At 45.2% G+C, this 23,227-nt stretch overlaps 1 protein-coding gene across 4 annotated transcripts; it reads right to left on the bottom strand.

Annotated features, from left to right (window-relative positions):
• Nucleotides 1-436: 436 nt before the first annotated feature.
• LOC118510267 lies at nt 437-23,042 on the bottom strand. 4 transcript variants are annotated; one of them, XM_036051867.1, is made up of 4 exons: nt 22,930-23,029; nt 20,845-22,329; nt 14,353-17,025; nt 437-8,046 (listed from the first exon to the last, which is right to left on the bottom strand). In XM_036051867.1, exons 3-4 carry the CDS (start codon nt 17,003-17,005, stop codon nt 7,226-7,228), a joined length of 3,474 nt encoding a protein of 1,157 aa, XP_035907760.1. In that variant the 5' UTR covers nt 17,006-17,025; nt 20,845-22,329; nt 22,930-23,029; the 3' UTR covers nt 437-7,225. The 4 variants fall into 4 exon arrangements, with proteins under 4 accessions (XP_035907760.1, XP_035907768.1, XP_035907779.1 ...); XM_036051875.1 differs by having other exon boundaries at nt 14,353-17,020; nt 20,845-23,042; XM_036051886.1 differs by having other exon boundaries at nt 14,353-17,015; nt 20,845-23,042.
• Nucleotides 23,043-23,227: the final 185 nt, after the last annotated feature.

The raw sequence follows: 23,227 nt of genomic DNA, 5'->3' as shown, positions 1-23,227 counted from the left end.
GACGCCACCTACCTCTTTACCACGGAACGCTCCAGACAAACCGGTTGTTAGAAGACCACCAGGCTCTAGAAATTGCCTTTCGAAGTGAAGAATCGACCGGGGAGAACGTATCATTTGCCAAATTTTATTTCTTTCAATGTATGTAATTAGGAACCAATGATGGAAAAACAAAAGATCAAACAAGAGAGACTTTTTTTTGTGCTTTCCTTTCCCCATCACCAATCACCGTTAAAAGCAAGCAGGGTAGAGAAAGGGAGGGTGTGTGTTTTTTGTTTTGTTTTCTGGGGTGTGTTTGTGTGTGTGTGTGTGTTCTTGTGTGTAAATTTTTATTTCAGGTTTTATTTAACAATCAGCGACAATAGTTCCGCTTTTCCGCGCGCTTCTTCGAATCTGTTTTGTTTCAACTAACTACCTCTTTCAATGAATCGATGCGTGATTTTGCTTTTTTGTTGTTGTTCGTTTATTTAACTGCAAACAATATCTAGAGCGTCCAATACCTTGCTAATTTATTAACCTTTCTAGCGATGCCTTTTATTACATTTCTCCTGCTTTCTCTCTCTTTCTCTCTCTCTCTCTCTCTCTCTCATTCATTTCCTTTCTATGCTTAAAGCAACCTCTTTACCACTCTTACACTCGTCAACTTCAGCGTGTCCTCCTGCTAAAGATCAAGTGTCCGGAGGACTTCGTCGAAAGCTATTGAGCGTCACCAATCCGGTTATCCTGTTTTCCCTTAACTGCATCCCTTATTTCTTCACAACACAAACCGTTCTGTCTTAAACACTGTCTTAGAAAAAATAATTAAAACTAGCTAGAAGGAAGGTAATCGTAGTAAAGAGCGATAATCTCAGTAAGAAAGTAAGTATAAAACGATAGATAATATTGTCAAACGTTTGTCGTTAACGATATTTTTTGTTGTATGTGCTTTACTATAATAATGTTGGGCACATTAAAACACTATCCCTCAAAAAAAAGTAACATAAACCATATAGCTAAAACAAGACCAGAAATCGGAACATCAAAAAAGCGAGGATCTCCAATAAAAATCGTTGGAGTTGAGCGATTTTTTGGGCTATTGTACATTGTGGTTTGTTCCTATCGCGAACTTCGTTGCGCTTGCTTGCGCTAATGTGCTCTTGTCTTCTGATGCAGTCAGCTAAGCTACGCTTTGAGGTGTGTGTTTTTCATAAAGCAATATATATATCACTGGTTCTCGCTTTAACTGACCACTCGGTTTGATAATAATTTTAAAATAAAGGTGAGGCAATTATTCACAAAAAAAAAGTATGTTCTAATCACGAAGTACGTTTTCCTTGTTAAGTCATAACGGTGTAGTGCAGAGCTTCGATCCAGTAAAAAAGAAAACGTTGAATCACTCGAGGGAATGTTTCAGGCGAATAGTGGAACATTGTAAATCGATTATGGAACGTTGCAATCACCTAATGGAATCTTTCAAACAGTCAGAGGAGTACAAAGGCTCAGCCGAAAGTCCAAAGCTGATTGATCGCAAATACTTCTCTAACTGATAATAGTAAGCTTCCATTATATGATTGCAACGTTCCACTAACAACATTTGCAACATTCCCCTAAATGATTCAACAGTTCCAAATATACGGTACGAGCCCCTGTAAACGTGAACGGCGAGGTGTACGGTTGTGTTCTTTCCCTCCAAATTGTTAGCATCAGTGAGGAACAAAATTCTCCATTCACAGCAACTTCAATGCCCAGAATATAAGGGATGAGAATATCCAGATTCCCCGGTTGGATGGTTGGAGTGGTGATCGTAATTTTTAGTAGCCCGTCAAAACAAAATGCACTCAGCCGTTTGGCTTCTGCTGCTTTCGCGCTTTCCGCTTTATTCCTTTGGGATTTTTCCAAGTTTTGTATGTATATATATCTATAACATGCATATCTGTATGTACGCAAATATATATATATATTTTCGTATGTATAGAGTTATAGCTTTATCCATAGTCTAATGGTCTTAGAGTACATGTAAGGTAGTGTTGTTTTGCGTGTTGTTCCTTTGTTTTTTGTTTAGAATGTACGATTGAAAATTTAATGAAAACATGCAGAAGAAAGTTCGCCGCGCTTCGAAGCCGAAGCGTGTGTTCAGCTAATAAGGTTAAAGAGAGTTTATATGCGAATATAAATGTATCTAAGTAAGTAAAGCACTGGTTTTGTTTTGTGTGTGTGTGTGTCTCTCTTCTTCCCTGCGTTTTTTTTTTGTCCCAATCCTCACCCCCGACTCTGGATTACTAGTTACTTGTCACGAAAAAAAAAACACAAATTGTTAAATAATAAGCGAACAGACTGCGACAGAGCTGTCTGCTCTATATAGTAAGGTCTGCGTTTTTTTGTTCTTGTTTTAGTTTAATGTTCTTCTAGGTACACTTCATTTTGTTTTCTTTCCTTTTTGCTATTTTCTCTCTTTCTTTCTTTCTTTCTTTCTTTCTTTCTCTCTCTCTCTCTCTCTCTCTCTCTCTCTTCAGAGTATTTCTTTTCCAATTTCCCAAGGGTACGACCTTGAGTGGGTGTGTGTGTGTGTATCTGCGTCATGCAAGATGCGAGGTTGGAAAATATAAAAAAATATCACTTATATGAAAAGAATGGCCCTTTGTTTAGTTAAGTAAACACAATTCTTAAAAAAAAAATTATTTTTCTTTCTTTCTCTGTGCCCACACACACACATGTATAGCGAGCAGAATGTGAAGCAAAACCAAAAAAAAGTCCCAAAAAATAAACACAAAACACCAATTCATAGTTTTAGGTTTGAAAAGAAACATTTATGCAAACGAAAAAAAAAAAACAAATACAAAAAAAATGTTTTAAAAATAGTTATTATAATAGTAGAGTTTTATCCTTACAAGTACAAGTAGTATAAGTGTAGTAGTAGTTGTGAAACATACTAACTGGAGCGGGAGGTTGTAAAGGCTACTGCGAAACTAATGAACCAGCGTGTGTAGATCGGGAGAAATCCGTTTTGTAGTAATTTCCGAATGAAATCCGAAGGAATTAATTAATAAAACAGAGGAAGTGAAAAAAAAAACACATTAATTCGTTTCTTTTTTTGTTTCGCATCTCCCCTAATTATCTTTTTCAAAATAAAACAAAACGAAAAAAAAACATCGTCAATATTCGTACTGCTACTACTACTACTACTACTTCTTCTTCGTCTAGCCGTACGCTGCCTAATTGTCGCTAACCTGTGGTGACACGTCTTACATATCGTTATTTACTTTGTAGATATATAATAATCATAAAAAAACGCTTAGCAAACTAGAAGACCTTTTCACTGTTCATGAGGAATCCCACAGGGTCCGGTGTATCGGGAGCGCACATTCTTAGTAGTAGGATGCCTGTGTTCGGTTGAATTCTATTGGTCAAAATTGGGCGAGAATTGTTTTTTTCATCATGGCATGGATGCGTATCTCTTATTCAGATACATGTACACGCACACACATACATGCAGAGTAGTTTCGATCTGTGAGGATTCTTCGATCTTAATATTATTTTGAAGATTAAGATCGTACTGGGTTAATGAAGTCAAAGGAAGCCAGCCAATGGTAGACCGAGTCAGCTTGAGGTTGTAGAGTTGAAGTAAAAGAATTCTGTTGAATTTATGTGTGTGTGTGTGTGTTTGTATGTAATGTGTCCATAAACTTGTACTTGAGTACAAGGACACACTAATCGCAGTATTAGACATGGGCTCCCTTTACCTGGTGTCCTGGTCCCTCTCGCTCTCTCGCCAACATCACACTGCTCAATAAAATCAATTTCATAAAAAAACCCTAACTAATTTTAGTATGTATGTAACTAGACAATAAAAAAAACAATGTTATCATGTATGCTAATAATAGTAAAAAAAACATATCCTTAAATCCTACCTACAGGAAATCCTCTACACTCTAACAGGGGGAAAAAAACACCTCGTCCACACTCAACCTCCCAACCTCGATCAATCCTCCGGGTATGTGATGCATGCACAGCATCCACCCACCCACAACGCACGGCGCGCACACCACAAAGGAACGTCTAACCCACTCCGCAATAGCGGCATTCTCCATTCTCCTACACCTCGCCCTCTCCTACAAACACATTCTAATTCTAATTAAAATTCTTACGGTCAAAGGGGGGGGGGGGGGGGAAACCAACCAAGGTGTCAAAAACATTTCGGTATTTTGGTCAGAGGAGCAAACAAACAAACAAACAAAAAGTACATCAAAATAACAAACAAAAAAAAAAACAAAAAAAGTATTGTCTTTCCCTTTCCAAAATAAAGGTTTTTCTTCTTCTTTGTTTCTGCTGTCCGTTGTCCTTCCGCTTCTGTATGCACACACACACACACCGCGACCTTTTCCATATTACATAACTACCCTTCTAAACACGCTTTCGCTTTTCGCTCTCGCACACACGCTTCCTATTCGTAACAAGTAATGAACACAACGTTTACACAGGGGTGTGGGGGGCTGTGAGTGAGTACTCATGGAGGGGAGGGGGGGGGGGGTATGATGGTGGATGGTGAGTTTTTGTTTTTTTTGTGTTTGTGTGTGTGTGTTATCATACCATCAAAAAGTACTAAGAATCGTTAATATCCTGTTCTCATCATACTTGGAGATTTAAAACAAGCGCAAATATCGTCCCCCCTCAAAATCCACCTCACCCCACCCACCTACACACACTTTACACCCCTTTCCTACACCCCTCTACGCATCACTATTCCTGGGTCTCTTCTTCCCGACTTTTTCCCCTTCCTTTTCATCCTACTCGCTACCACTACTACCTCCACTACTATGCTACCTACTACCTATAGGCGCCGCAGTCAAGTTTTCCAATTCAGAGAGAGTGAGACAATGGGCGATTGAAAGAAAAAATCTTTTAAAGAAGATGAAAAAGAAAATCTTACATACTAAAATGTATGGTTTTTGTTTTGTCTTTAAACTGTGTGTGTGTCTACTGAGGGAGAGCACAAACCAAATTAAAAAAATTGGAATCCGATTAAAAAAAAAGGAAAAAATTGTTGGAGTTTTCTTTTTAGAGAAAATGCATAAAAACCAAAAAATTTGCAACCATCGTCAAAATCGTCACCTTCAATCCCCAATGCCTTCCCCAACCACTACTTCTTCTTTCTTGTCTGTATTCGTCTGTATGGTGCTTTTGCAGATATTTGCCTTACAGCGCAAAGTTGTTAGAGCTACTAAACTTGTATTTATATTCGATATAATCCCTATATCTTACGATTTCTGTTTTATCAATCAACATCATAGCAATCTAATATTGCTGGGTTGGAGACGAGTAGATATTGTCTCTATCTCTCTCTTCACCAGCTCTTTCTCCCACTCGCACTCTATCTCCTATGTATGTACTGTAGTATATATATATAGCAATTTTATGTATCTATATGTCTGTTGCATCATATGTATATATAGGACTATGGATGTAAATTGTGTTCAATTATGTTCAATTATGCATGCACAGTAAAATGCATTCTTCAATATATAATACCCTAATATATGCGCAATTGTGTGTAATTAGCTTTTTGTGAATGTACAAATTAGCTTCAGCATAGTTGGTTGTGAAGCATAAATAAATGCTTGTGATTTTTTACCTTTATCTCTCCCACCTTAACTCTCTCCCTCCCTCCCTTTCTTTACTGTGTCTATCAGCTTATGAAACAGGTGTCCACACGTTTAAAACAATAAGCACATTTTCACATAACAGCAGTTACATTTTGAATGACACAATTGTGTTAAACATGTGAACACTTGTTCTATGACCTGAAAGAAGCACCTGTAGGAAAAAAAGGAAAGAACGATCGAGACAGGTTGAGGGAAAGAGTGAAACTCCTTTATATATCGATGGCATCAAAATTTTGCCCGTTCGGTCTATGTTTCGATTGCCATTGCTGGGTTTAAATCAATCAGCGATCATCCTCAAGGTAACCATATACTCTCGCTCTCTCGTACGCTTAATAATAGTGTACCGCCCAGCAGCAAAAAAAGCAAAGTCGCTTTTTTAACAAATAAAAAGCAATTAAAGGCCGCCTTCTTCTCCTTTCTCCCAGGTCCCCCGTTAAAATATGGGGGGAGGGGGGGGGGAGTAAGCAGACAGCCGCTGTTGCGATTTAACTCTCAGCATCTAATTTTTCTTCGTTTTACTACCACTATTTGCTCCTCTCTCTCTCCTATTTACAATAAATCATGTCTGTTATCGTCGTTACGACGCACGCAGCTTTTCTTTAAACCTAGTAATAGTAGTAGAACCACGCACACGCGTGTGTCCCAAAAAGAGGAAAACAAGAAAGAGCAATAAGCGTATGCAAAAAATAAGGGGGAAGCCCGCTAAACGGGGTTTCCTTCCCGTTATATATATTTTTAATAGGAAAATGCTTTTGCTTTTCATTGAACAAATCAAATTTACACTTGATAAGAGCAAGCCAAACAAAAAAAAAATCAAACTGTTTTGCTTATCAATGGTCAACACTGGATCAAAAATTATTGGTTTTGTTAATGCTAGTCCACCAACCGTCCATCGGGCATTAGTTATGCTTCTTCTTTTTTTTAAATCGAACTCTAATTCTCTAGGATCACTAAACTTCCGCCCCAAATATAATGTATGCATATATATGTGTGAATACCCCCAAACTTCCCAAAAACCCTACATTTTTATGTACACACCCACCAACAACGCACAGGTGAAATGAAAACCGTCTTTGAACAAAGTAATTGATAACATGATAATATAAAGGGTAGGTTTGATTTTGTTTACAAACAAACCAAAAACAAAAAATCAGGAACTATTAGTTTGTTTTCATCTTCATTAACTCCCACGCCTCCTCCCGCCTATTCACTCCTCTCTCTTTTCTAACCCCTAAAAAAATCCATTTGAAATGTTTATTCTAATTGTCTCTTTCTCTCTGCTGTGAGGGTTTGTTCCTCCCGGGATAATGTATATTAAGCAAAAAAAGAGGAATATATACATATATATATATATGTATATAAAAATAATAATAAAAAAACAAGGTCATGTGTACCACAAAACATACCCGACGTGACATGTGTGGGAGTCAACATCCTTTTCGGCATCTCTACTCCTTCTTCTCTCGCCCTACCCTATATATCTCTACCTCCTTTTCCTCCCTCTCACTCTCTCTCATATCACTCTCCTCTCTCTCCTCTCGCCACCTTCTCTCCGCCTCCCACCCATATAACGACTGATGGTGTTTCGTTTAGTCCGTGCCGTGCCGGTGCTGACTGTGAATGGAGGCGCGCAGATAGCGCACGCGCTCGTACAGCTTCATCTGCTGCTGGCGCAGCTCATTCACCTGTTCCGCCTCCTGTATCAGGCGGGTGCAGAGGGCAGCCGCCTCACGCAGTATGTTTACCTTGGGTGCACGGTCCTTGTCGCGCAGCGTCGGTATCTGGCGCTTCAGCTCCTCGAACAGATTCTTCAGCCCGATCCGGCGCTGCCGCTCGAGATTGTTGTGCAGGTTCCGCTTCTCGACCGTGTCGAGCTCTTCGGCCAGTGCCTGGTTGCTGCTATCACCACCACCACTGCCCCCGCTACCACCACGCTTCGAGTGTGCGAGACGCATTCGTTTGCTTGCGTTCGACGAGCGTTTACTACTGCTGCTGCCACCACCACCTATCGCCCGCTTCCGGGATGAGGTGCCGGACGACGACGAGCTGGAGCGTAGCAGACCGGTGGAGGTGCAGGGGGCGGGCGGTGGCGAGGAGGCAACGCTCGCACCGCCACTTCGCGTCGGCAACGGTGTGTTCGCACCGGATATCGTCGTCGAACCGGCCGGCGTTGGATAGATGCCGCCGAGGCTGTGATGATGATGGTGCAGCCGTTGCCCATCGGCCAGATGATGCTGACGCTGGTAGTGGGAGCTGCCCGTACCGTACGGATGCGAACCATTGCCGGTGTTACGAGACGCTGCGGTGCGTATCTTGCTCGCGACCTCCGACTGCATGTGGCGCATGTCGCGCTCGGTCGGGTTGGTCGGCAGGTTTTTGTCGCCAACGGATACCACGTCGATTTCTTCATCTGTAACGATTCAAGTAGAGGAATGATGAAGCGGATTAGTACAGAAATCAAGACTGCTGAGATGAGAGAGGGATATAGGTAATGTTGGGGAAAATTGTGAACTCTCCTATTTCTTCTCGAGGTAGATTTTATCCTCCTATGCTCTAAACTCTTAAGCTCTAATCTTAATTCGCATATTCAGAGAGGCGCTTACTTCCTCATCTGCCAATATCTACAGAGTCATATGTAAATTGAAACTCCCAACTCGCTCTATCAAGGGCTATTTCCAAAGTCGCCCTCCTTCATGTAACTCAATCTAGACATCAGTTGAGAAATTTATGCAAGATGAACCTGTTATGCACTGGGTTACTAACAGTGCCCGAAATGAACACTTCAGACCACGTGTAGTCTTTGGACTCATCCCCAATACTGATGTCTAGAATGTCTCTCTTTCTCTATGTCTCTGTCTATCCTAAATCCTTCTAAAACTCTATCGAAATCCACCACACCAGACACCGGGAATCCATTAAGTTCCTATCGAGCATCTATCTCTCCTCTCTACACTGCCATCTCTCGCCTTATCTCGCCCAGAACCTTCATCTTTCGAGACGCTCTCTTCCTTTTAGCACGTTTTAGCGTATGTTTTAAACATACCTTCAACAAACGAAAAAAAAAAAGAAACGAGACACATTTTTCTCCGCATGGCAACAAGAGCGAGAATCACGCGCTGTCCCGTATATTACATATGCGCGCGGACGCTTGTGGATGCTGTCGCAAATGATGAAAAAAAAAACCCGCGTGCGTCTCGTAACCGGCTCTCTCGCTCTCCCAGGCTGCCTTTTTCCTGCTACTGTTACCCTGTGCGTGCGTGTGTTTCGAATTCTTTCGCATTAAATCACCCCCGTAAGCGAGAGAGAGAGAGAGAGATGTTATAGTAGTGGCCCCGGAATAGTAAATCAGCAGCACAGCCCTCTGCGCGAAAAAGGGCGGCCGGGCGCGAAACGAAAGAATGTGTGGCGTGAATAATGGCCGAAGGGATGATGATGCCGCACCCCCCCCCCCCCCCAAACAAAAACCACCCCCCCCCCCTCGATAAGGGAGGGTTGAAAGAATCGCGCGAAACTAAAAATGCTCAAAACATGTCGCGCCGACAGATCGTCCGACGGGTGGTTTCCGGACATTCTTTGCGTTCTTGTATTGGCGCATACACACACACATACACATATGGGTGTCCTTTTTCGAACGAGCCGTTTTTTTTCGAATTTGAAACCGAATTGTGTACTTCAAATATTTTTTTCCTGCCTAATGAAAAAGTGAAGGGCAGCACACCGCTTCGTTTCTCGGCCTCAAAACTCGTCTTTTATATTTCTCTAATATATTATAGCCTTCGCTCGCCTTCCTTCCAACGCGACTGGCGGGGCACACACAGGAACAGGTTTCTTTTGGTTTAGAGGGTTTTTTTTTGCTTCCTTCTTTCTCTGTCTCCTGTTTGATGCACTCGGCAAAGCGGCAAAGAAAACTGCGTATTAAGTCGCGCCATCACTTGTGATTCATGTTTTCTCCGCGTTCCTCCTTGCAGAGCACACACGTGTACATATGGTAAATTGGCAGCCGTTATTCTTCTTCTTCATTTCGGGTTTGTCTTGTCGTTGTGTGTGTGTGTGTGTGTGTGTGTGTCTCGGTTCCCTCCGTCTAACGAGAACATTTGCTTTCAATTTTCGCTCACAAACAGTAAGAAGGATCTCTTCCTTATCCGCTTGTTTATTTTTTATTGGTTTGCTGTTGCAAAAGGAATGAAATAAGATTTTCCCACGATTTTCTTAGCATAAAAACGCTTGTGTGTGTGTGCTGTATGATGTTTGCCTATCTCATGTTACGCAAATGTATCCCGACGACGACCGCGACGACACACACTGCTGTATAATTTATTCATCTTTTCGCAGAGCGTTTTATTTTATTGTTATTTAGAATTGTGAGCCATTCTGTTTTTTTGTTTTGTGCCTTTCTTGTCCTTCGTTTTTTTCAATTAAAAAAACAACAGAAAAAAGCAAAACAAAAAAGCCACCGCCTTGTTGAGATGTGTGTTGTCAGAGAAACTACCACCCCATCGCTCTAAATGTCCCTTGCTTCCACAGCCTCATTCGATCCGGTTTTAGGTTAATTGAGGCGTATCTATCATGAATGAAAGTTTAAACGGGGAGTAACACAACACGAACAACAAATGATTTCCTTTTCTTTTTGCTGTTTTTTTTTTGTTTCTCCTTTCACCACGATTTACTCGATTTTATTTTATTTTCTTTTTTAAGAGAAGAAATTTAAAGTAATAAGAAAAGCCCCTACACAGCTCCTCGACTACTCGCTCGCTTAAAGGCTGATAGTGTCGGAATAGCATTTTATCGCAATACAGCGTGTATCGAGCCAGACGGGTCCGGTAGCCGAGAGGTAAAGACGATGGGGGCTTTACAATGCGGCCGGACACATGGGGTATCAAATCCCCCATCCATTGACGGGAATATTTATTCAACTACTACTACTACGGGATGGTAAAAAATTTCTCTAGTCAGTCCATTACATATGTGTGACCGACCACAGGCAAATTATATGACCTAGCCCCAAGAGTGTATATTATTTATTAAGCCCAGAGAAGAAAAAGAACCTTAAAAGAATAGAGTTTTTTTCATAACAGTCTTTGCTGAATAAAAGATTTCCTTTGCTCAATTTCTTGAAGTTCCAAGCGAACTCGCACTATAAGTGTGACACACCTAGGATAAAAAAAAGCTAGACGAAGATACACATAATTACAGACAAAGCAGAACTTGAGGATCTTCACTTCCCTATGGAAGGACACAATGGGTTGGCAGGGGAAAAAAATCTCCCAGCAGCACATCCTTTGCGCATTCCTTTGCCTTTTCCAATCCCCCCCCTCCCTCCCTCCCTCCCTCCCTGAACTTCCTCCAGTCCCGTGTGTCTACACAGTCGTCTCTCTGTCCGCCCCTTTTTGTCTGGCTATAACACGACGTCCTAAAGGGCGACGCATTATGCAAACCGGAAACTAAATCCCTTCACGTCTCCCCTTTTCCCTTCCCCGCTTCCTTTCTGTCTTCATTTACATATATCCTTGTGCTGCGCTCTCCTAGTGCAAAAGGAAGAACCATGCGCACTAAAATTTTCCTTGCGGAATGGGAGAGAGCGCGCGCACGTGTGCAGTAGACTACCCCAAGGCAACCGTTCTTTGCCCCCCTCAGGTCCATGATGCTGATGATGAGAGTGTGTGAGAGAGAGAGAAGTTTTCGTCCTTTTCATCCTCGCGCTCTTCGAACGATCTACCAAAAACTCGATATCAACACGGGAGTCCTTATAACGGGTATTCGCTCGCTCTCTCCCTCTCTCTCTCTCTGACTCACTTTTTTGGGTCGTTTGTCACTCTTGCAAGCAAAAAGGTGAGCGCGTAGGGCGAATGAACTCATTCGACAAAAGGGCTCGTGACCTTGAACCCGATACTCATTCCACGCACCATTTTTCCCGTACCTTGTCCTCCAAGCATTATGGTTACGACACGCACTTTTTCCGCACCTATTGTACGATGGCCAAGGGAAACTCCAACAATGAAGAAGAAGAAAAAAAAAAGCAATCACACACGCACGCGCCAGTGGAAGTTTCCCTTTCACTTACTTTTGCTGAAGGAGCTTTACTTGTTAACGCATTGCTTGGTGAGGAGGCTTTTACTTTTTCGTTTGACATTTGTGGACACATTGTTGGTAGAGTGTGGCAGGGTGGTGATGGCTGGTGGCAGTCTCACACACTCATTACGTCACATCACCACTAACCAGGGTGGGAGCCTTAAGAAATGGGATCCTTGCGGAATTATTACGCATGATAGGTGTGCGTGTGTGAATCAAGAATTCATTCGATTCATTCATGATTCATCACATTCTGATCTGACAGATACACCTTCAAAAATTAGACATTAAATGTCAAAATCGATATAAAACCTGGCCTCTCGTTTCGCTATGCTTTAATTGATGCAACTCCAAATACTTTTGTTTGAAGTCCTCGAATAACTCTTAACAATGCATTGCTCACCTCACCTCTTAACAAGCGCACCCTCATGCATCACGGTTGGGGGGGGGGGGGGGCGGTTCAATGAACCTGTCGAGCGTTAAAAGTGAAAGTATTCGACAGGTTCTGTCACCCATCTGTCGCATTCGGAACGATGAACAGATGCAGCATAGAAAAAAAAAACAAAAAGGTAACGACAAAAACTTGAAGCCTGATGGGAGAGAATATCACGTTTTCCACGCCCGAAAGCAATGGTTCGCGCGCGCGACACACCCGAAGCGGATGCTGCGGGACTGATAAAACTGGCCTGTCCCCGATAGAGGGAAAGGCGAGCACACAGAGACACACAACGAGGGCCTCCGCATTGCGCCAGCACGTACTTTCGTCGCCGCAGAGAGCATTGGTACATGCAATATTAAGCTTCTTTTTTCTTTTTGCTGGAGAGTAAGGGGGGCGAACGAAGTCCAAGCCCAAATAGGGATCGAATAAAGGAAAACTTAAAACTTAGTCAATTGCCTTCCTAAGAGCTTCTTGTTCTGCTTGGTCTGCAATTTATAGAGTAGCACGTCTATTAGATATGGCCAGGTCGCCGATCCTTCTCCAGGAAACTCGGTCCAGCGATGCATTTATCCAATCAAGGCTGCATCCGGTCTCCGACAGGTTAGACTCCACCTGATTCAACCTCAGAGCTCTGAAGTACCGAGAAGTATGCCTTCTTAATTATTGATTGATTCTGACAAGGATTTTATCTTTTCAAGTGCAATTTCCGTAAAATTGCTCTCAATCCTTGATTGTATTTAACCTGGATTCATACATTAGTGATAAAAAAAAATCCCGATATAATATAGGAAGTAGTAAGATAGGTGAGTGCAATTGCTCATCTGCAACACAAACAAGAATTAGTAATAGTCCACCCGCGAGCTTCATCATCAACAAGGAAGGAGAACCAAATCTACGTCTTCCCAAAAAAAAAAAGAATTTCCATCCGGAGACTGTCGAGACTGCAGAAAAGACCGATGACCCTGAAACATGGCCACCCGCCCCGCCCTGTCCTGTATCTCAATCCTACACTCCCTTTAATTCGAGATCTTGGGGGAAGCAGCATTCGCCTCCACACAAACACACACACACACACGCCGGTAACAACCGTACGCACGCGCCATATACATGCGCGCCCCGTACGGACGACGACCTGGCGGCATATGGCGTTTTCCTCAATTCACAACCACACACACTCCTACTTACACATCTCATGCAAAAAATTCTTTGCCGGGAAAACCGAACTGAAGCAACCAACACAGCAACCACAAAAAAATCCGGCGCATGCTCTCGTCCTGCGGTGGCATAAACGAGGCACTACTGTGTTGGAAGGAATGCACAGCAACCGTACGTAATAGTTGTCCTAGGATGGAGTTTACCCGACTGTAAGAAGCTTTCTTGCAGTCTCCCTGCAGAGGGAGGGGGGGGGGGTGCTGAGGGTTGAGGTGGAGGGGTTTGGAAACGGATGGAAAATCCCAACCTAACCCGGGCCACGCCTAAAATCCACAATGACGTCATCACCACCCAGCCGTTCAATAGTGGATGTGCCATACGAATTCAACAAAAATGATTCATTTTCCATTCCGAGCCTTTTCCGTGGGTGATTCATTTTCCCCGTAAGAAATCTGGAGTGCAAGAATGAATCGAAAAATTTAGCTCTTAAAAAATTGCATACTCTCTTGGCAAGCGTGCCAGATGCGATTGATGACGAATGTCCTAAAAATCTGGCAAGTCGCGCTCGCGTTTGACAACCCTGAAAAGCGCCGACAAACGGTGGTGCGTGTTCATTCATTCACGCTGCGGAAGGTTGCGATGAGAATGAACCGCCACGTTTGCTCACCGCGGCGCGTGAAAAGTGAGATGAGAGTGAGCCGCCTCTGCTCACTGGTTTCACGCGGTGCGGCTTCTCATCACCACAGAGCTCACGCTCGACAGGCGTGTCAAAGCATGTTTTCGATATTTTACAGTTTGTCGAAAGTGGAGGTTATGTTTAGTGCACTTTTTACACCAACAATATTATGAAGTCCTTGAAGTCATGAAAACATTGTCGTTATCTACGGATCTAAGGGAGATCTTAGATTTTGAGCCTAATTCGTTTTCCTTAACATTTCTATGCCAAAATTAGCATGAGGAGGTTTCCGACTCTCGAGAACATGCATTAAATTCCAGAGGAAATTTGGGAATGTATAGTCCAAGTGGATGAAGAAGATGTAACATAACGAAACTCACCAGAATCCGATGGTGTCTGTACGCCAAGCTCGTTCATGTTGTAGCCACCCTTCGGCCGGGTGTAACTATGATCACCGAAGTGTGTCGCCTGATAGGAGTTGGCGCCGGAACCACCGGTCGGCTGTTGTACGGCCGATGTGACGGTGGAGTTGTTTAAGTTGCCGTTGCCGTTGCAACTCGTACTGCTGATTTTCGAACCGAGCATGGATGACTTGAGTGACGCACCGGAACCGGCGATGATGGTGTTAACTCCACCGGCCGAAAGCACATTGTTGGTGGACTGTTTCTTCTGGTGCTTGCCGTTGCTGTTGTACACCTCCACATCGTACGGGCGGTACGAACGTGCAACACGCCGGTGATGGTTGTACTGACTGTGGTAGCGATGCCGGGACGTTCTAGTTCTGCTTCTACTCCGACTTCTACTGCTACCATCACCGTACATGCTTTCCTCGTTCGCGTCATCCATCTCTTCCTCCTCGTCCTCCTCATCGACATCCTCCTCCTGCTCATCCTTATCCTCCTCGTCCTCGCCACTTTCCTCTTCGTCCTCCTCCTCCTCCTCTTCGTCCTCTTCCTCTTCATCTTCCCAGGAGGAGGAGTTGGTGTAGCCACGGGTCGCCGCGTTACCAACCGCCACCACATTACCTCCATTGCTTTGCTCGAAATGCTTTTCGAAGAAATCGTCCTCCTCCTCCAGCTGTTTCAGCAGATCATCTTCCTCATCCTCATCGTCATCGCTCATCCATCCGCGAACGGTAATGCTCCGCCGCCGGTGGGCAAATTGGAGTCGCCGCCGGCGCTCCGTGGAGGGCGATGCCAGATGATGGGATAGCTCGAGACTGCTCCAACAACACTCCTTGCTGCAGGTAGCATGCGCACCCCCACTCAACTCACCGCCGCACGGTGCCAAGGATAGGGGACTGCGCTGTTGTTGCTGGTGCTGCTGGTGGTGTTGCTGTTGCTGCTGGTGCTGCTGTTGATGGTGGAGCGAGGAGGAGACTGATGACAGCGGTGAACCATCGTTCATACCTATGCTAAGGCTTGCCGTGGAAGTCTTGTGCTGATCGTCCAACAGGCAGCTACTACCCTCAATCTCGCGCAAATCGATCAGTAGCTGCTCGAGCTGACTGTCGGGTGAGTCGGGCCGCAGCTGATGAGGATGATGGTGGTGCCCGTTATAATGGTGGTGGGGGTGATGGTAATAATGATGGTGGTTTGGTAGTACTGCGTACGGATCGTCGAGCAATAGCAGTTGCTCGCGCAGCTGCTTGATTCGCACATCGTCCACACTGCTCGTGTCCTGCAGGTAGTTGACGTAGCACTGGGTCGTATGGCCTATACTACTGATGTTATTGCTATTGCTGATACCGCCACAACTACAGTTCCCACCCAGCCGGCCGTAAAGGGCCCCCGTACGAGATTCTACCCCCGACATTGCCGCCGTTCCGGAGCTTGCGCTGGTGGCGGTCGTAGGGATAGCGGTGGTACTGTTTGTGGAGGAAGACGGGGACGAGGAGCTGCTACTGGAAGCCGCCGGTGACAACGAGGACGCGGTATGCAGGAGGCTTTGCTGGTTGGACCCGATCGTGCAGGTCGCTACCAGATCGAGGTTATGCTTGAACTCGAGCGGATCATCGTCCAGACTGAGCGGGGTATCGGGCCGGGCATGGTTTTGGGCCGCTATGCTGCGTGCTTCCTGCTCTCGCGCCGCTAGGAACGATCCGCGTGGCAGATGGGGCACCCGCACCATGCGCAAATTCTGTTCGCCCACTTCACTACCCTCACCCGAGCTGACCCCACTATCCGACGACGACGATGGCGAGGACGTCGGTGGCGTCAGCTGCGACTGTCTGCTGTTTTGGGCGAGCATCGCGGTGGAAAGTTGCTGCTGCTGGCGCTTAATCAGGAGAGAGCTACCGGCCGGTATCCGGGCCGCGCTTTGTGTTGCTTTGAAAGGTGTCAACAGGCTTGCCGGATTGGACAACGGTTTCACCAGTACGGGAGCGCACGACGGCAACGCATTGCTGACCGTGCTGACTCTGTTTGCCAGCACACTACCCGCTGGCCCACTCTTTACTATACTGCCACCAACCACCATTTCGGCCGGCTGCTCACCGGCGCCCGGCACAATCTTGGGAATGTCCTTGGAAGGTACCAGCACCAAACTTCCGGCCGAACTTCCCAGCGACGTTTGCTGCTGTTGCAAATTTTGACGTGCGCATCCACCGCACCCACCGCTGTGCTTTTCCGGGTGTGACTGATCCGCACACACGCCGGCCCACATACAATCGTGCCGGATCTGTGGTTTCTGATCTGCTAGCATCAGTGTGTCGTACGGGCTGCTGCTGCTGCTGCTTGCGGAGCCGGACAGCAGGCTGCTCACGTTTGCACTGCTGCCGTCCACACCGAAACTCATTGCGATGGAACTTGCACCACCGAGAACGCTGCTGCCCGCACCGTCACCGGCACTGCCGCTGCTGCTGCTACCTGTGACTTCACCTTCCGCCGATCGGCCTACATCGCCACCGCTACTTACGGTACTGTCGGTGGCAAAATCCATCAGATGGTCCAGATCGCCTTTCGGTTCCAGCTCGAGCAGGCTGAACTCGGACGTGGACGTCATTAGCTCCCAGTGTTGCTGATTCGAGGCCATAATCACGAAGCTACACTGTCCTAAAGCAAATCGAAAAAAAAAAAACAGAGACAATAATGAAAACTATTAGTACCGAGGCAATTGACAATAGATAGAAAGTTCATATGCAAAAAAGGATGTGTAATCACTAGGCGGAGTTAATGCTCAGATTTTCGTTTGCGATGAATCATAATACATCGCAAACCAGCTGGCTCGGATCGGCGCCACACCAGCGGAAAACTAAAATATTCATTGAAAATGAATCACACAATCCACCACTATTAGCAGCACAAGTGGTGCCAATAGCACACAACAACGCACCGAACGCATACAACCGTGAAACGATCAATACACACATACACCACGGTGTAGGGTCGCGTGTAGGTTTTATAGGGCCTGCTGCTACTATAATAACAAATTACTTCCGGGAGGAGGCCAAAGTTTTGTCGATGTGTGTGTGTGAGAGAGAGCGCGAGCGAAGTTTATTGAGCGGAAGAGACTAGCGTTGTAGGGCGATGGAGCAGGCGGGAGGGGTGGCAGTTGGAAAGGGAAGGGCAAAGAACGAATTTTAATAATCCGCGCCGTCGTCTAAAGCGCTGGCCAGCGGACGGGAGAATCCCACACGATGATGGTCTTTCGCGTACTAATCTTCTTCTTCGTCTTCTTTTCCCTTTGCTCCCCATCCATTGCACCCGTGTGCTGCCTGTTTTCCCTACAAAATGTGCAAAAGCAGCAAAAATCCCCATGAGTCATTGAAATTCTTGTGAAATGGCTCTGCCGGCAAGCAAGTGCTACCTAATACTTACGCACACACACACACACACACAAACTATTGGCTAAAGAATTTGCGATTCCGTTGGACATTATATTGTGCAACGCACACACACATACACCTTCAAATGGAGGAAACAACCGCATCGATCTCTGGAAGTGTGTTTTTTTTCCTTCCTTCCAGTAGTCGTCCGGAATGTGCTGGTCGACCGGTCTTTAGAAATCGAAGTTGGAACAAAACGTGCTTCCACACTACACTGGGAAGGCGAGCGATAAGCGGCGATGTTGTGTTCTATGTGTGTGTGTGTCTGTGATTCCCGGCATCTGTCACCGTAATGACATAATAGTGGAATGAATTGGTTGGGGCGTATCATCATGCGCCCCAAGTCCACACGACACAACGAGCGAGAGCGAGAGTGGGAGAGACATTTATGGGAATTGTTCACGGGGCTTGGACCTTACATTGACGTACGAGGAAGTGGTGGACAACAACAACACACAGATAATAAGAGAGAATGCCAGATAACAAAATCGTGAAGCTTTCTCGCTCTATCTAAGCAACAAGTGAACCTGCCAAAGCGAGAAAGGATGATGATTTTGTTACCGGGGATGTTACGCAAATAATCGAGGACGATAGACGATTCATTGGCGAGTGTTGTGAAATGATTGCAATTCTGTTGCAATGCATCTCTTATTTTATCTCACACATACGTACACACATATCGAGCGTCTTGCACGCGGTGTGTTGTTGCAGTGCCATATACAGTGATCGACGATAAAATAGGAATGTCTAACATTATTTAATCCTTGTTATTTATAATTAGTTTTAATACATTTTTTAACAGTGTAAAACCTAAGGTTTTGATGCCGATTTTTGAGGAATTGGACTTGATTGCTTGCTGGTAAACGTTAGTTTAAATAATTTATTCTGATTTTTTTTAATTTGTATGATTTCTGATGGAAATATGGGCAAAACACATGAGGCAATTTAATAAGATCGTAAAATTAATTATCATAATTTGTTTTGTTGTTATGGACAGATTTTTATGAAAACAATGCACCGAACCAAGGCCATTCTTGTCGAATATAAAAAACGGTTTTTGGTCTTTTTTTCTATTCCTACTTATTGATTTGGTTATTTTGGATAAAAAAAATTGCTTCAAAAAGTTGAGATACTAATGAGAGATGATTTTTTTATATATTTTTTTTAATAAATTTAATCTCTTCCCATTGGAGGACTAGGAAAGAAAAATCCCATATGGAACATTTCTAGTAAACTAGATACCATTATATGGCCGCAATGATTACGCCGGCTCGTTCCGCCAAGAAGCAGCAGAGGCTCGCGCGGATAATTTTCTGACATTTGTCAACGGGGATGCTCCCACTTTTGGTTTGCCTGTACCACTCTAAGAGAACTATTGAAAGCAGTGGATCGAAATATTACTATATCGCGGTAGTCTTATATAAGTGTCCGTCACTGTAGCAAGCGCCCTAAGCCCGCTCCTTGACATTGAACACTGGAACAATGTTTTAAGATTGCAACGACAGCTCAACAGCTTTGGCTTTACTTTGCTGCACCGGGTACAGCAAGTTGTGCAATTATTTCCCCCGCTTCACAGACACACACAGGCACACACGGCTACAAATTATTGTGTGACCACATCACCATCACAACACAATAGTAAACAAAGTGCCCATTCACAAAAACGACAAAGCAACACAGCAAACAGCTCATTTGTAAACACCTTCCCTTTTTTTTTGGTTCTTCGCACCCTTTATCTACTCTGCTACACCTTCCTCTACCCCTCCCCATGGCCTTGCCACCACAAAACCACTATTCACACAACACATTCGCGCGACCAGCTGCACACCACCAGAGAGCAAGCGGTAGTAGTCATCACTCTTCTCTGCGGTAAGTTGACATGTGTGTGTGTTTTACTGCATGCACCTATGAATTTTGCATCTTTCCCATAAAAGCAGCAAACACACACACACACACACACACACACACACACACGCACGAATACAACCGAAAGCTGCAGCGGGTTTGTTTATTTGCTATTGCAAAGGAAAAAAAGCAATGGCAGCAAGTGGGTAAGAAAAAAGCCGGCCGGCCGGCATCAAAATGAACTCGGCGGCCGGCATAAGCGCGTTACGTGCGTGAACCGACATGAATTTCGCACCGAGCGAAGCGTTACATTACTGCGTGTGGCTGTATTGGGGAAAGGTTCTTATTTCCCTCTTACGTTAACGTGAACTATGATGCATTCACAAATAAATCCTTTCAGCTTTTGCCGATCGGGCGAAAACTATTATTTTCTGTGTGTTCACCGTAATGAATGAAGTGTCTCCCACATAGAGACTCCCAAGGCAAATAGTACGACGAACGCGTATCATCTCTTTCTCTCACCCTAGCTCGCTCGCTCGCTCTATCTCACAAGGACGAATGCCTTCACAGGGTGCGTTATTGGTGATACGCATTGACGGGGACTACCCGACCTACGCACTGGCTAATGCGGAGATTTTTCGTCCGCTATTCACAATTCGTCGCAGGATTTTTGTTCTTTAAACTCTAAGATGCGGCGGTCAAGACCTCCTGAGATTGCAGAGAGCCATGGAGGAAGCCGCATATGGAGGAACACCTCAGATGGAAATTCCAAACACTTTTTCAAATATCAAAATCCATCACGGGATCTGGGGTTAAAAGTTGATGTGAACCGCACGTAACGGCAGGTAACGAGACTATGGTATCAAAAAATGGCGTATCGGGATATGCGTGTCGGCTCCGACTCCGATCTCGGCACCGATACGCAATACGTACGCTCTCGTCGATCACACAGGTGTGAAACTCCGGATCTCGCTCGGTTCAGGTTTTTCGTTAACACAAGAGCTAACCTTCCAACTTGGATCCCCCCATTTGCAATTCGATCGTCAATCATTCCCATTTTATGTTACCGCACCGCAAACACTACTACACCAATAGACGCCGGACAGGTGTCGAACCGCATCACTAAACTAAAGCATATACTACTTCACAGAAGAAAAATGAAAAAAAACCTAATCGATAGAGAGAAGAAAAGAAGACTTACCGTTAATTTCACAAAGAAAATAGGTACACTAAACACACGTTAGCAAGGAAACTACTATTCCTTGTAGATGATGTCGTCGCTGAGACGCCTCACAATTCGTCGTTGTTGCTAGGCGTATTAGTAAACGCACACAGCCCGGTCTCCACTAACTCTAGGGGGGGGGGGGGAGGATCGGCGACGTAGAGTAGGTTGATAGTAGGTGTGATCGACGAAAAGGTTTGGATGATAGCGAATGTGCGTGTCGCTCAAACACTCGCACACACACACACACAACAGCACACACAACAAAACACACCGCGGGATCAATAATGATTGCTCGATCGATCCTTTCACTCGGTCGCTCGTATTCTCGGGTTATCCTTCTGGGTCGCCGAAACAAATCACACACAAACACACGCACGGTTCGCACGGATATATATATAGTTTTCTCTCTGCTCCTTTTTTGTGTTGTCTCCTCCGCTTTATCAGCAATACACCCGCACTTGTGATCACACACTATGGGGCAGCGAGGGACAAAACCCGACCTACGAGCCTACGCAATATAGTTACGACAGGAGCATTCACTTGCCTTGTGTGCGGTTGTCACTGGATGGAGAGACAGATTCGCTCGCGCGGCTCAACACTTCTTAGTTTGATGAGACGATACCGCCAAATGTTTGATTGTGTGTGAGAGATTTCCAAAACGCCGTCCGATTGTCCGGCCGGTAGCTTTGCAAAGTTTGATAGTAGAATTTTTCCAGATTTCAGTTGGTTTTTCTCACACAGCTGCTTCCACTGCGTGCTCGGACAAGGTTTGCGACCTAACAACACTTGTTGGCCTTCACTGCCTTCTAGCCAGATATTGCACACTTGACTTGACTGCTTCGTAATAGTATTTTGCGCCTTTCGTCTTCCTATTTGCGCATCCCGCGACAGACAACACAACACCCGCAAGTGCAAATTCTGCCACACAAGTGCTTTTCCGTGCCGCACCCACACACAAGCGCGCGAAAACACTACTCACAATCACGTACGCGCACGCCGCGGCCAGCAATTCGCGACACCTACGCAACCCGATGTGGATTCGTTGTGTGAGGATATAGATGGGCGATAGGATCCTCCGGGGCTCTAGGGTGCAACGACGACTACGACGACGCTGGTTTCACTTTTCTTTGCTACAACGACAACAGCTGTCCGTGCTATATTGTGCGACATCTTCGCATTCGACATTTGGGCGAAAGAAATGTATGTGAGGACACGCTCGCGCTATTCTCCACCAGTATACTAGATGGATGATGACGACTATGGTAGCTGATGCGCCATTCGACCAAATTGAAGGCTTTTTTTTTGTTACGCCATATACAAACACACGCCCGCACACACGGAAATTTTTCCTTTTTTCTTCTGCTTCTTCTTTGCACAAAAACACACACACACAAACGCGCGCCCACACACCCGGGTACACCTTCGACACTTGTGGAGGAAGCACCTACTAACTGCGCGCCACTGATGGATGATAAATATAATGTCTGTATAATGCTGGAGCTCCCCTTTGCGAATATGATGGGATATTGTGAAGGAATTCCTTTAAATCCGAATTACCACGGGAAGTTTTTTGTGTAGATGGGTAGAGAGAGAGAGAGAGATGGTTCACCGAATTCTAGTCTCTGCTTGGGAATTCCCTGTTCAATTCACACACGCACAACACCTTCGATGTCACTTGGATCACCCCTCTGGATATGGTTGTGGTCCACGGCAAGTGGACTTCCGACAAAATTCCGGCACCTCAACCTGAGTAGAGTCTTGATTAATTCGCTCTGTCCACACAATTTAGCGCGCACCGGAGTTAGAATCAAACACACACACCACTCACGACATAACAGCACTGCACAGCACACACACACTGGGGACACGGCACACAATTGGGAGGAGATAATATACACCTTCTTTTCCGACCGGGGAAAAACGATATATACGTCGCGTGGTGTGAAGTTCTGCTCCGATAAAAAAAAATTCTACTGCGGTGAAAGTTTTTTGAGTAAACGCGCGCGCCAAACCCGGACCACGGGGGGCCTGTTAGCTGCCGGTGAGAGTTGGTTGGTTTACTGGGTTTGGGATTTGGTGGGTCCTCTACTGTTCCCGACACCGGGACAAAAACTCAGCAATCTGCGAACTGCTCGGGCTGACGGTCCGCGAGTGATTGAACGCATGTCGCCGCCGTGTGCCGGCCCGAAACTTCCATCTACCGGCGCGCAACTGCTTGGGCGCTTGTTCACCAATACACAGACGCACACGCGCAAGCCGGAGATTCTCGTGCGGTCGCTCTCGCTCTCGCTCTCTTCTCGCTCACTCGTGTGTGTACTCTGCTATGCTAATGGTTCGCATTGCAGCATCTCCCGCATGT

Source organism: Anopheles stephensi, chromosome X, assembly GCF_013141755.1.
Source record: "Anopheles stephensi strain Indian chromosome X, UCI_ANSTEP_V1.0, whole genome shotgun sequence".
In the NCBI taxonomy this organism is placed as follows: Eukaryota; Metazoa; Arthropoda; class Insecta; order Diptera; family Culicidae; genus Anopheles; species Anopheles stephensi.
Note: the sequence above shows the minus strand (reverse complement) of the source record. Positions and strands in the feature narration are given on the sequence as shown.

Bases quoted from the DNA above. Each gene is read 5' to 3' on its own strand.
- LOC118510267 (XM_036051875.1), bottom strand. From the start codon at position 17,005: ATGGCCTCGAATCAGCAACACTGGGAGCTAATGACGTCCACGTCCGAG. The intron at 8,047-14,352 runs GTGAGTTTCGTT...GAATCGTTACAG, and splicing joins ACAGACACCATCGGATTCTG to ATGAAGAAATCGACGTGGTA.